This window comes from Amblyomma mixtum, chromosome 1, assembly GCF_055824585.1.
Source record: "Amblyomma mixtum isolate Tamu chromosome 1, ASM5582458v1, whole genome shotgun sequence".
NCBI lineage: Eukaryota > Metazoa > Arthropoda > Arachnida > Ixodida > Ixodidae > Amblyomma > Amblyomma mixtum.
Window position 1 is genome coordinate 321,946,997 of NC_143012.1, and position 13,602 is coordinate 321,960,598.

Sequence of the window (13,602 nt, forward strand, 5' to 3'; positions counted from 1 at the left end):
CCAGTCATGACAAGCATTTTGACAGACAGTACTACTAAAGAATTGTCGCATGTTCATGAAAAAACTGCAATTTTTACAGAAAGGCAGAAAATAATGGAATTCAGAGCAATGAAGAGCGTAAGTCAGCACACAATTCACACTGCTTTGCCGTGCATGCTCCTCGACAAAAGTATCAATAACACTCGCGTAAAGCTATAGGTGCACGCCAAGATATTGCCATGTACCAATCAGCGTTGCTGTACGCAGAAGCCACAAATAGTAAGCTTGCAGTAATATAAAGTCTTCGCTGGTCTTTGTCACCTCAGAGCTGCATAGCAACATGCAAACTCATTTCTTTATCTCGTAAAGGCCATTTGCAAACAGTTCCGCCAGTTCAACACAGTGAAAAATTACTTCTAACTTGTGCCTGGCATCCAAGGAAGATTGGTAGTTAGTTCAAGTTCGCCGAAAATTGGGTCATACATAGTCCGTAAATATGCACACATCATAGCTCATAATAAGAAAGCTAACCCGCACTGGTAAAGTTTATGGCTTCTCTCAAGGCAGATCGCACTGTTTCGTGGGGTTCATGGGGTCTCCAACATCGCAGTGGAAAGCGGCAGCGAACTGAGGCACATGCTGTAGTGGGCGATCACACCCGACATCGCTGCTTCTATCTGTATTACTGCCTTTGCATGAAACGTAGCACAGTGCAATGAATAGCTGCTGTAGTCCGGTGTACTTTTCCAGGCCAATCACAGCGTTGTCCAGGGCACGGCCACCACTCTCGTAGGCATCCACAAGAGCGCGATAGCCGATAGCATTCGCTGGACCAACTAACCGCTCTTCGCCGTAAATGGAAGGATCTCCTTGGAAGCAGTTCATTATAGCTTCAAATTTTGCCACATTTTTCGTTCTGTACGATTGAAGGAACCGCACTCCCAGGGCTATGGCGTTCTCGGCACCGAAGCCGCCGTAGTTAACGGATGAGGGCAATTCATAATCGAAGAACGGGAACGACAGAGCGTACGGCATCAACTCAAGGTCTGTCTTGGACAAACGCCAGTACCACAGCCGGTGCATGAAATCTAGCATCTCTATTAATTCAGCTTGAATTCTGATGAGCACCGAATGCTGCCAGTTCCACACGAAGGAATCCGTCATTTCTGGAAGTTGACCTCGGAACTCTGTCTCTTCGACTTCCCTGTGCTCAAAGTTGCGGAAGGACAATGCCAAGGAACTCCAGTTGCCCACCACGGTTATGTTGTCGTCAAATTGAGCCCAATTGGAAAGGCGGAGGAAGAAAGCACTTCGCACGGACAGCGCCAGATCTTTTGCAACAGAAAGCGCATTGCCTTGAAGGATGTCGGCGTTGTACCTGGCGAAGGGCGCGTCTCTGGAGAAAAACATGGCTCTTGTGACGCAGAACATTTGGTGGAAGACTTGTGCCTTGTCCCGGTCATGGTCATAGTAATTGAATATTAGGTCCCTGCTTGCGAAAAGAGCTGCTACTTGAACTGTGCACCATGAGGCAAACATATGGAAGGAGTCAGAACCATTCTGCCTCCACAGCCCGAACACTGAACGGAGATAATTGGGCACCGCCGTCTTAAGCAAGGCATTACCGGCTGTACTGATGTTAAGCTTTATAACTGTCTCCTGCCATTGAGCTTCAGTGAGACCCACGTCTGGCTCACTGGGGAAGCCGACAACCTTAAGTGCGCCAGACGTTTCGAAGGTTACATCCTTAAGCTTTTGCAGAGCTGGCATCCCAAAGTCGTAAATCTCTTCGTACGTTACAGTAGGCTTGCGGTCAATTTGAAAGCTCTCCCTGAGAAATTCAAAGTAATTTTTATGCATGTGCTTCTGCAGCACAAACTGCAGGAGCTCTCCTCGACTCGCAACCAGCTCAATCGTTCTTCCGTTGGAAAGAATCTCAAAGTCGAGCAGCACGTCCCAACCCAGCTTCAGGGCGCAGTAGAGGAGCGTGTGGAGCACGTCTGCGCCCACGGAGCGATGCGGCCACACGATGCCCGCGTTCGCCAGCGCTTCCTTGACGGCTGGCATCTCGTCTCTGTTACCTAAGAGAACGTCGACGCAGCTGCGATACACGATGGCGGCCCGCTGCTCCTGGTTCTGCGCCGACGCTGGTACGTCGATGTTCTTCAGTGTTATCGTCAACCTTTCCAGAACAGGACGGAACAGGTCCATCCACACAGCGTGATGGTTTTTCCGGCGCCAGCCGTCACACACGAAATGTGCGAAACTCTCGCATGGGTTCAGCGATTCGTTCATGGACGAGAGGAGCCTGATGGAGTAAGCAAGGCAGGCGTGCGTCTTGCACACGTTCGATGAGGCCTTAGCTGAAGGCGATGCAGCTGTCACGATCGCCCATAGGGCCAAGGTCACGATGACAGCAGCCGCAAACGCACACGAGATTATCTTGAGACGAAGCTTCAGCTTCGAGGTGACCTGGAACGTAAGCACAGAGTGCAGTTTGTCAACCGGTAGAAAGCGCAAACTTAATTGATGATGATCGAGTGTTGCTTTACGCCAATTTAGTATTCGTGGTGTTTTTTAAAGCGCGAAATTAACAGCTTCAGCCAGAAAACGTTCAGTCCCTTTTCTGTTTTATTACTTGGACAAGCAGATCACTTCAGTGTTTTGCAACAGACGCGCGTCTGCTCCTTTTTAGCAGCGAAAGTGAAGAAAACCAAAAGAAGTTAGGAAGAGGAAATTAAGAGAAATTTAAATGACTTCTTTCAATAAAACTCCATTCTATTGGCAGAAACTGCACGAGAACAAACGAGGACGAAAAGAGCACATTTCGTCACAGATGCCGAAGCTGTGCATCTCTTCTGTACCTGTAGCCTTGCGTAGTTAGAACGCCCCGTTATGTTGCTCCAGCGGACAGTTTTATTAAAAAGTGTACGGTAAGCGAGGTGGAGTGATAGTGAAGGCATTTCTATTGCTGCCGGAGATTCATGTAGAAGTTCTAAAGAGTTTAAGCCTGTTCTAGAGGGGTCGTACACCGACAGCAGGCTGACGTTGAAGATGGCCATTGGATGCAGCTGGCACTTGCCACCAGACCATTCTAAAACTATGACCTGATTGCACTGCCACGGGGCAACGAGGTGCAGCTGCGTCCGCTATACCGCACTGGATATCGTCGTCTGAAAGGACTAAAAAAAGGAATGGTAAAGCCGCGGTGCCTCAGTGGTTAAAGGTGCCCTGCGACGTAGATAAAGCATGAGGTCTTTATTCTTTGTATGCAGAGCAAGGGGCATTGTGGCTCCTGAAAGCCCAAAGAGATCGCCGAAATCGTAGTATTTAATATTTTAATCTTCTCCAGAAATGCTCGTTTCGAGCCGATGGTGTCGCAACGCAGTGGCCATTTTCGGCAGCGGAAATGGCATCAGATTGGGCGCTGCCTCTCTGATTGGTTGCACGTCCAGTTTGCATATTGTTCCTTTATACTCCCGATATGGATCCAAAATATTATGTCTCTGAATACTCGAAGCTTTTTGCTTACCACAAAAGCTAGAAAGAAGCAGTGACAGCGAACGAAAACTAATAAGAATAACGCTGGGGGCGACAATTTCCGTTCTGCTTCAAACCTTTGTGGGGGCGAGCGCTCAAACTACACCAAGGAGGAAGCGGAAAAAAAAAAAAAACCATCTTGAAACTTGGGAAAAAACCCACCTAGGCGCAAATGATTTCACGACACAAAAAGAGACGAGGAGACAACGGACAATAATAACCAACTAGCCCGTCAACATGCCTTACTGAAAAAAAAAAAAAAACCAGTCGACACACCTTGCCCAAAAATGTGAGGAGAAAGGCCGGACAGGAGAAGGGAGACGAGTTTGTGGTTTGGTGGGTAGGGGGGGGGGGGGGAGGGGGGGGGGGCAGGCCACTGCCTTGCAATCCTGCGTGTGCTCTGGGCGCGGTTCTGATTGGTGGCGCCCAATCTAAGTACGGGGTGAGTGAAATGGGTGAGTGAATCGCGTTTTCGTCTATCTTTTTCAAAGTGCAATAACTTTCGTTTGCGTGGTCTCAGGAGCGCATGATAAATCGATTTAATGATATCAATCGGTACTGAGGCGCCGCAAAGGCGTCCGTGTGCTGTGCTGTCAGTCCACGCTAAAGATCTCCAGGTAGTCGAAATCATTCCGGAGCCCTCCACTACGTACGGCACCTCTTCTTTCACTCCCACCTTCCTCCCTTCCCTTACGGCGGCCTTCAGTCGCCAGAACTCGCGACCAAAAGCTGCCTTGCACCACGACGCGCGGCAGATTGTGCACCCTTAACGCAGTGGATCACTATGCTTATGAATTGATTGTAACCGGATAAAAGCTTCGATTGATTGATTGATTGAAGTTTCGCTCGGAGGTGGATGCGACGTGCGGCTCCAGCGGATGCCACAGCAGTCCCAAAGGCCAGGACGAGGTTGAATCTTTGATCATTATAGCAAACAACACTTTTAATGCCTGGACAGCCTTCACCTTCTCCGATAAATGCGGATTCTAATCAAGAGTGAATTTGCACGAGAACACATAGATCATCTGGCCGTAGTGGGGGGAAACCCGTCACAGAGAGCAGAGCCACTTGCTTACTGCTGAAACGCTGAAACTTCACTTCGACGGCGTACCATGACGTAGTATGAATTGGGACATGGGCGGACTCTCACACAAATGTAGAGACCATCCTGAAGACGATACGCTCGAGCAACTCGTGGGTAAGTCCCGCCTCCTTATCTGAGCGACTGTGCCTGAGAGAGCGTGCTTGAATCTTACCACCTCAGTCGAGGTGGCGACTTGCAAGAGAGCAAGAACAGACGTCTGAATGTAATGATAGATTTGCTAAACTCTATAATACAGCTTGAATACCATTGAAAAACTAAGGCGCCGACAGAAAATGGTGTATGTAAATGTGCCGCGAGATCTCAATATGAAGCCCACGGACACCTCTATAATGTGCAAAAAAATAAAATCGACATTTTGAAGTCTAAGCAGCGCACGAATCTCATCACAACGCCAAAGTTTTAAGAGCGTTAACTTTTCTGGTCTTATTTCGAGCCTCCGAGTTATAATATATATATGCTGATTTCACGGATATAATCCGAGATGGCGGCCTCGATAGCAACGACGTTGTATTAGAGCGCTGAGCTCTGCTTATCGCGTTTCGGGTCTCAGAGTTATAACGCAAATCGTAACCCCGTGGTTGCTATGGCAACCAAAGTGGTTAGTGGAACAAAATAACAGGCGGTAGCGTGATAGCCGAGCACTACAACTTGAAACTATAATGTCGATCCGGTATAGCATAGCCCTGTCTGGCAGGCGTCAAACTCGGACCACTTCCTCCCGACATTCAGGTAAAATTTGTGGGCCATCCTTTGCCTCAGAATGTTCCCGATGATGGCATACGATTCAGCGTTTCGTGCAGCCTAAACTTACTGTGTTAAGCTAGAGCTTAGCTAGCGGCAGGGATTCGAACCATCGACCTATGTACCCCCAATTCGTCTCTACGGATATTCATATGAATACTGCAGTTCAACCGTTTGTCGCAGTGTTCGGGGTGGTGGCATACAATTTCGCTTTGCGTGCAGCATAAACTTCTAAACTTCCTAGTTGAGTTAGAGTCTAGCTCGCGTCAGGGATTCGAACAGGCGATCAATCTTAGGTGTGGTAGCGCTCGATATCGTGTATTCTTTTTCTGTTCAATCGTTTTTTTTCTTTTCATGGGGGGGGGGGGGGGGGGGGGGGCTTTCATTTCTAGGCAGCACATCGCAGAAGCAGTCGCGACTGCAACTGCGTCTCCGTCGACACGTGAAACACGTCATGTTTCTTGCCACCAGAGAAGCAGTGTATGCATCCAAGTGTACGATAGTTTCTAGATAAAAAAAAACTATCAAAAATCAAACATGGCGCTTACCGGGACCGACTTCGTGCTTTCACTACCCCACAGTTTGCTGCGTAAACGTTGCTGCCGGGACTCAAGCTCCTCCAAGCTCGTCCTGCTGCTCGCACTTGACAGCGGTGACGCACGGCTGGGTGTGCTAGGGTGGACGTCCTGGGATGTCCATGACGGCAGCGGGTTGCTCTCGACGGAGGTACCGCTGGAAGCTCTGACGCGACCCTGGTGACCAAGATGCCCTGACGCCACGTCCACGGGACTGACTGGACTGGTGCTGTCACGAGGGGCGCTTCCGACGTTAGGAGCCCCCTTGCGAGGGTCAGCAGACGGGGCAGCTTGGCCTTTAGCATCTGTCGACGAGTACAAGGCGGTTGTGAACATGAAACGCCCTCGCTGGGCTTACATACGAGCCTTTATGATGCAGAGTGAGCTGCGTGGCGTGCCTTTGCAGGCAATCATAGGGGTTGGAGCAACATGGCGGTTGCGCCCAATCGCGACCGCATGGGCGGAGTAATTCGATTGTGCGGAAAATGCGATAATGACTCTTATCCCTAGGCATGGCGAAGAGGGCAAAGTTTATTTCAGCGCCCTCACTGGCGGTAGTGGTTTACGGTTTAGGGTGATTTAACGTCCTAAGGCGACTTGAGCTATGAGAGTGATTCCTCACGCACTCTAACATGATTGCCATCTCTTGCTTTTAGTTCTCACTCTTGACATAATAAAAAAAATTTTTCGGGCAAAAATGTTTGTTTCCGTTATAGCTTAATGTGCCTGCCCTATACTCACTACTACCACGCGACATCGTCCAACGCTTGCTTCTATGCGCACGTCAACCCGTAGCGGTGGTTCATTGATTACGGCGTTCGACTGCTGAGCACGAGATGCCGAGGATGCGGGATTTATATCCTGGTCGCCGCAGCTCAGTTTTGATAGCAACGTGCAAAATGCATTAGTGTGCCGTGCGACGACACTTTCGTTAAGAATAGAATTAGGCTAAATTTATTCCGTGCCCTCCTGTACGGCAGCCTTCAATTCCTTCTTCATCCCCTCTCTCACGGTGCGGTTTAGGTCTCCACCGACAGTGAGGCAGTTATTGCGCCTTTCCGGTGATGACGAATGCGCACGTATGTTTAGCATGGCATCTCTGGCAAGCTGGCGTCGAGCTTGCCACGGTTGTGTGTGCCTCTACAAAATGCGCAGGATGATCAAATTACGTAAGGGAAGGGATAAAGGAGGGACTGAGTAGAAGGGAAGGACGACGTAGTGGAGGGCTCCGGAATAATTTCGACCACCTGGGGATCTTTAACGGGCATTGACATCGCACATTGCATGTTAAAGATCTCCAGGTGGTCGAAATTATTCCGGAGACTTCCACTACGGCACCTCTTTCTCTTTCTTCTTTCACTCCCACCTTCCTTCCTTCCCTTACGGCGCGCTTCAGGTGTCCACCAAGATATGTGACACAGATACTGCGCCATTTCCTTTACTCAAAAACCAATTTCAATTTTTTTCTTCAAATTACTGAGGCTGAACGGTTAACGAGCAGGTACGAATATACAAAATAATGACCATTACAGCATCACTACAGAGGGAACCTTGCATTCTTAGTGCAGGGCATGAGCAAGACAAGGCGACACCAGAAATGTACCGCCGAGTGGCGCATTTTATCATAACATGAGCGCATTGTACCTTGCGTACGTCTTTGCTTGTGGGCCGGCTGCACGTGCTCGGGGTCACTGCCTGATGAGGGCAACCCAGCGCTTTCCGGTGAATGGTTGCCGGTGCGGCTTCGGCCATGGGCATCGGCCCGCTTCTGGCGGTGACGTTCTGCCAAGGGTGACCTTCGACCCTTGACATCCCTGTCCCTGCGCCTCACAGTCTTCGCCTGCTTCTGCTGCGTACTGGCGGACGGCGAGGCTGCCTGTCCTAACTCCATGGGAAAGCGGTGTGGGATTTGTGAAGAGCAGCAGCACAGTGGAAGAGCTCCTCAGCTGCCGTTCGATCGTCTTCTGGGCTCGTGCTCGGTGCGTGCAGTCAGCTAGCAGGCGCAAGACAGCCAATGTCGATGACAGTAGGAGCTCCCTCTTACAACAAAAGTAGCAGTGTAGTGAGCGTTGTAAGATATTCAGGGACCATCGCTGTCTTGTAGTTGGGGTACCTTGCTACCTCACAAACTACTAAATTCTGGACCCCGGTATTCCTCAACGCGGAAAATGGTAGCAACGTGCCCGAATTGACATCTACTCTAAGCAATAGTGCCACTACATCTTCTGTCAAAAAGGGTCATTATGCAATAGCGCCCCCGTAACATTTTAATGCGATAGCATAGGTTGTCGTCTCAAAAATTTCCTGCATCTCTGTCAAGAAATTACCTGATTGATGAAGACAGGCCACATGACCATATGACGTCATCACAACCCGCCCACCATGGCAGGTGGCAACTTGCCCACCGGATTGTGAGCAAACTGCCCACTATTACTGGTGCCATGGCTGTGGGAGGTGGAAATTGCCACGAGTCCACCGCGGCTCTGCGCATTTGCCTTACGTAAGTTTGGCGTTAAGTTTGACGGGTTGCTTAAAGGAATGTAAGGAAAAAAAAATGGCTGAGGCTTAACTTGGTTAAGCCTGGAGAATGCGAAGCATCATCGTGTAGCGTAATTTGGAGGCGCACAACCACAGCGACGGCGCGAGATGGCCCCCGTTTCTCCACTGTCTTGACGCCATCGTGTCACGTGGTGTGACGTCATGTATCACGTGATTTGGAGGCGCACAACCACAGCGACGGCGCGAGGTGGGCCCCCGTTTCTCCACTGTCGTGACGTCATTGTCGTGACGTCATCGTGTCACGTGGTGTGACGTCATGTATCACGTGATTTGGAGGCGCACAGCCACAGCGACGGCGCGAGGTGGGCCCCCGTTTCTCTACTGTCGTGACGTCATGTATCACGTGATTTGGAGGCGCATAACCACGGTGAAGGGCTGAAGTGGTAGCTAAAGTAGTATGCTTCGCATAAAAAGCCGAGCATGGTAGCAACTGCCATCATCCCGTTTTAAAGGGGACGCTCGTAGTTTCTATCAATTCGTTCACGGGAGCTCGGGAAAAGCAACCTGGGTCTCCTAAGCCCCACCGATGACTGTGTTTAAAACAGCCATGTGTAGGGGCTACCGCGCACCGCTTAACCGCTGCACCACTTCGCAGGTAGGGTATGAGGACTCCCGGTGATATATAAATACGATGAAGTGGGTCGTGACGTCAGCATCACACGCCACCAGCAGTGGACCAGTCACAGGACACCGCCAAATGACCCCTCAAATTTTGAAAGTAGGCCTTACCCGTGAAAATGAATGAAAGTGGATTATCAGGGATTAGCGGGTGCTTTAAGGTGGATTAGTGGTTTTTATTAGTGCAATACTATAGGATAATTAAATGGAAGGTACTCGAACATTCTATAGGCGATGACTCATGCATACAACACAAGGCCAATGGTACTGGTTTCAAACGAAGTTTTGGCGGGAACTTGACGCATTACACTGTCAAGTTGCTGTGAGCACCTTCTTTCTTAAATACACCTCCCCCCCCCTCCATAAATTGTATAAAATTAATATTTTCCCCTTTGGCGGCTGCCAACATAAGGGGCACAACGCTAGCCTGCTTCAGAAAGAAGCAGCGAGAGAAACAATGCAAGAAAACTATGAGGACGCTTAAGTCACCTTACAAATAGAATGCGACAGCATCAGATTTCACATTTGTAGCAGCTTCTGTTGGTGCTTTTGTTGCGGTCAGTTTCTTTGCAATTATCGGTACATCCAACAACCGCCGTATCCGGACTGCTAGCTGCAATAGCAGGTGCCCGATAGGTTGTTTGGTTTGTGTTGTGTCCCCTTATTGCTTTTGTGTGTGTGCGCCCTCGCATCCTCCTCCTAACGACCACTCGCATCCTCCTCCTAACGACCACTTGCCCTTCGTCGCACGCTGTCGCCAGATGCCCCCCATGGTGCGCCCCCGCGCGCCCCCGCATCCTCCTCCTGTTTTGGGAAGCCACTCCCTCCCGTGGACGCTTCTCCGCTCCCTCCTTTCTTCGGGCGGCCAGTTCGGCTCCTGCCTCGGTCGACGCTGGTCGCACCCTCATCGGCTTTAAATAAACGAAGTCTTAAAGTACCGTGTGCGTCTTTCGCTGCATTCAACACAGCGACCGGACACGACAGTGGCGACGAGAAAGTGGATTCGACCCGCGCTACGCAACGCTATTGACAAGCCATGGCTACGCGAGGGTTTCCCAATCAGATACCAGAGTTCAACGGCTCATCGTGGTCATCGTGGGTTGGACGCCTTCAGTTCTACTTTGAAGCTAACAACATCACAGACCCAGCCTTGAAGAGGGCCAACCTGCTGACGCTGTGCGGGGAGCAGACCTACGATACTGTCTGCGCCCTTATTCAGCCAAGCACACCAGCGGCAGTGTCTTACGACGACATCGTAAAAGCGCTGCAAAAGCACTACGACCCAAGGCCATCCGAGGTCTACAGCCGGGCTCGCTTCCAACGACGAGATCAACTGGGAGGAGAAACTGTGAGCGCCTACGTAGCCGCGCTCAAGAAGCTCGCTGCCGACTGCAATTTTGGAACGCTGTCGACAACAGCTACCGGGCAGGAGGGAGACGCAGCTTCTTCTGCTAACACCACCATGCTTCCCTTGGACGTGATGTTACGCGACAGATTTGTGTGCGGACTGAGTGACGAGTCACTGCAGCAGCGCCTGTTCGCTGAGAAGGACCTCACATTCAGCAAAGCTTACGACATCGCCGTTCGAGCGGAGAGCGCCGGTCACCAGCAGAGAGGGATTCGCCGGAACACCGAGCCGGTACACCAGACAAGCAACCAGGTGCGCAAGCCTTCTGTTGTTGTAAAATCGGTCAAAAAGGCACAACGCTGCTGGCGGTGTGACGACCAACACAACCCCCAGGGATGTCGATTCCAGTCAGCCACGTGTAATTTTTGCCACAAGCGAGGGCATATCGAAAGAGCATGCATTACGAAAGGGAGACTTGCCAAGATAAAGTCACCTTCCCAGCCTAATCACAGCGTCAACGCCTCAGAGAATACGCCGCTATCTGATCTCCATGGAACAACATCAGCAACACCATCTGTGTTGTACGACCTGAACACCATGAATCTCGGCACGCGACCGAAGATTTTTACAGAAGTAAGCGTACATCACCAGCTGATTAAGTTCGAGGTGGACTCCGGCGCAGCCTGTACTCTGATCAGTGAGGACACGTTCCGAACTTCATGGCCATCTGACGCACCCGCCCTGCAACAAGACGACACGCACCTGCGAACGTGGTCAGGACAGAATCTGCCACTATTGGGCTCTGCCAACGTGCAGGTTAACTACAACGGCCAGACCCATACGCTACCTCTGCTTGTTGTGAAGGGCACAGGATCAAGCCTTCTAGGGAGAAACTGGTTTTCTCCACTAGGCGTGATGATATGCGGCATACACCAGACGCCGAGCCAGAACATGGTTGAGCAACTGCAAGAGAAATACGAAAGAGTATTCTCGGAAGAGATTCCAGGAAACGAAGGGCCCCCGGTCACACTGGAGTTGTTGGACAACGCGCAACCCAAATTTCTGAAGGCCAGGCCGGTGCCGTTTGCTCTCCGAGATTCAGTTGAAAAAGAGTTGGACAAACTGGAGCAGCAAGGTGTCATCGAGCCGACGCAGCATTCAGAATGGGCCACACCACTTGTCGTAGTTCGCAAGAAGAACGGAACCATACGCCTCTGCGGAGACTACCGGAGCACCGTCAATCTTGCGACTAAAGCGTCCTCTTACCCGCTACCGACACCTGAAGAAGTATTCAGTGTACTGCGTGGCGCAAGAGTCTTCAGCACATTGGACCTCACCCAGGCGTATCAGCAGCTGAAGGTGAGCGAGTCAACTGCTGAATTATTGGCAATTAACACACTGAAAGGCTTGTACAAAGTCAAGCGACTGCCTTTTGGCGTAGCTGCAGCCCCGGCCATATTTCAAAAATTCATGGAGACAGTGCTTCAGGGCATCCCAGGAGTTTGTGTCTACCTTGACGATGTCATCATCAGTGGCACTTCCACTGAAGAGCATGCAGTGCGCCTAGAGCTAGCAAACGCTAATTTGTGCATAAGCAAATCGAAGTGCTGTTTTGCGGTGCCAGAGGTGCAATTTCTGGGACACCGAATTAATGCGGAAGGCATTCACCCTACCGAGGACAAAGTGCGAGCGATCACAGAAGCACGAGCTCCAACAAACAAGCAGGAGCTACAGGCTTTTCTCGGACTCTTGACGTTCTACGACCGGTTCTTGGAACAAAGAGCTACCGTGGCCAACGACTTATACCAACTCCTTCGGAAAGATGTGACATGGACATGGTCGCCACGCCATCAGCAGTCATTCGATGCCCTGAAAGACCTGATTCGAAGATGTACAGTCCTCCGCCACTACGACGAAAGGAAGCCTCTGCTTTTGGCTTGCGACGCATCACCGTACGGAGTCGGCGCGGTTCTATCGCAAACTGACGAGCAAGGAAGGGAAGCTCCCATCGCCTTCGCCTCACGTACGTTGTCGCAAGCAGAACGCAACTACGCGCAACTTGACAAAGAAGGGCTAGCCATCGTCTACGCGGCGACACATTTTCACCAGTACATTGCCGGCCGGAAGGTGACCTTTATAACCGATCACCGACCGCTATTGGGCATTCTGGGACCACAAAGGCCTATGCCACCAACTTTGTCTCCGCGAATGACACGTTGGTGCATCAAACTCTCAGCGTACGACTACGCTCTGGTCTACCGCTTATTGCTTTTGTGTGTGTGCGCCCTCGCATCCTCCTCCTAACGACCACTTGCCCTTCGTCGCACGCTGTCGCCAGATGCCCCCCATGGTGCGCCCCCGTGCGCCCCCGCATCCTCCTCCTGTTTTGGGAAGCCACTCCCTCCCGTGGACGCTTCTCCGCTCCCTCCTTTCTTCGGGCGGCCAGTTCGGCTCCTGCCTCGGTCGACGCTGGTCGCACCCTCATCGGCTTTAAATAAACGAAGTCTTAAAGTACCGTGTGCGTCTTTCGCTGCATTCAACACAGCGACCGGACACGACAGTTTGGTTTATGGGGTTTAACGTCCCAAAGCGTCTGAGGCTATGAGAGACGCCGTAGTGGAGGGCTCCGGAAATTTCGACCCCCCGGGGTTCTTTAACGTGCACTTATATCGCACAGCACACGGGCCTCTAGAATTTCGCCTCCATAGAAATTCAACCGTCGCGGCCGGGATCGAACCCGTGTCTTTGGAGTCAGCAGTCGAGCACCATAACCACTGAGCCACCGCGGCGGCTGTGTCCGATAGGTTGTGACGGTTCCGACATTTGCATATGCTATTTTTTTCTGATTTTCTATTTCGGTTCTGTACCTGGGTTGCTGTCTCGAAACAAGGTTGTTCATAAGCCGGTGTACACATTGTGATGACGTCACAATATCACGTGACCTTTCAGGCCCAATCACTAATTGAATTGCCACCTGCCGTGATGGGCAGGTTGTCCACGATACGCTGGCCAGGTTGCCATCTTAGGCGTTGGGTAGGTTGTGATAACGTCACAAGGTCACGTGACGTCTCTCGACCAATCACCGTATTTAGTGACATCAGACATCAGCGGGGTTTTGATGTGACGAAAACTGTGGT

At 51.0% G+C, this 13,602-nt stretch overlaps 1 protein-coding gene across 1 annotated transcript; it reads right to left on the reverse strand.

Moving 5' to 3' along the window:
- Positions 1–537: 537 nt before the first annotated feature.
- LOC149372696 (membrane metallo-endopeptidase-like 1) lies at positions 538–7,831 on the reverse strand. Its single transcript, XM_089582424.1, has 3 exons — positions 7,585–7,831; positions 5,914–6,245; positions 538–2,451 (listed from the first exon to the last, which is right to left on the reverse strand). Exons 1-3 carry the CDS (start codon positions 7,829–7,831, stop codon positions 538–540), a joined length of 2,493 nt encoding a protein of 830 aa, XP_089438550.1.
- Between the last annotated feature and the right edge of the window lie 5,771 nt (positions 7,832–13,602).

Coding starts and splice junctions, on each gene's coding strand:
- LOC149372696 (XM_089582424.1), bottom strand. CDS start 7,831: ATGGAGTTAGGACAGGCAGCCTCGCCGTCCGCCAGTACGCAGCAGAAG. Junction 6,246..7,584: donor CAAGCAAAGACGTACGCAAG/GTACAATGCGCT, acceptor ACTCGTCGACAG/ATGCTAAAGGCCAAGCTGCC. Junction 2,452..5,913: donor AAAGCACGAAGTCGGTCCCG/GTAAGCGCCATG, acceptor CTTACGTTCCAG/GTCACCTCGAAGCTGAAGCT.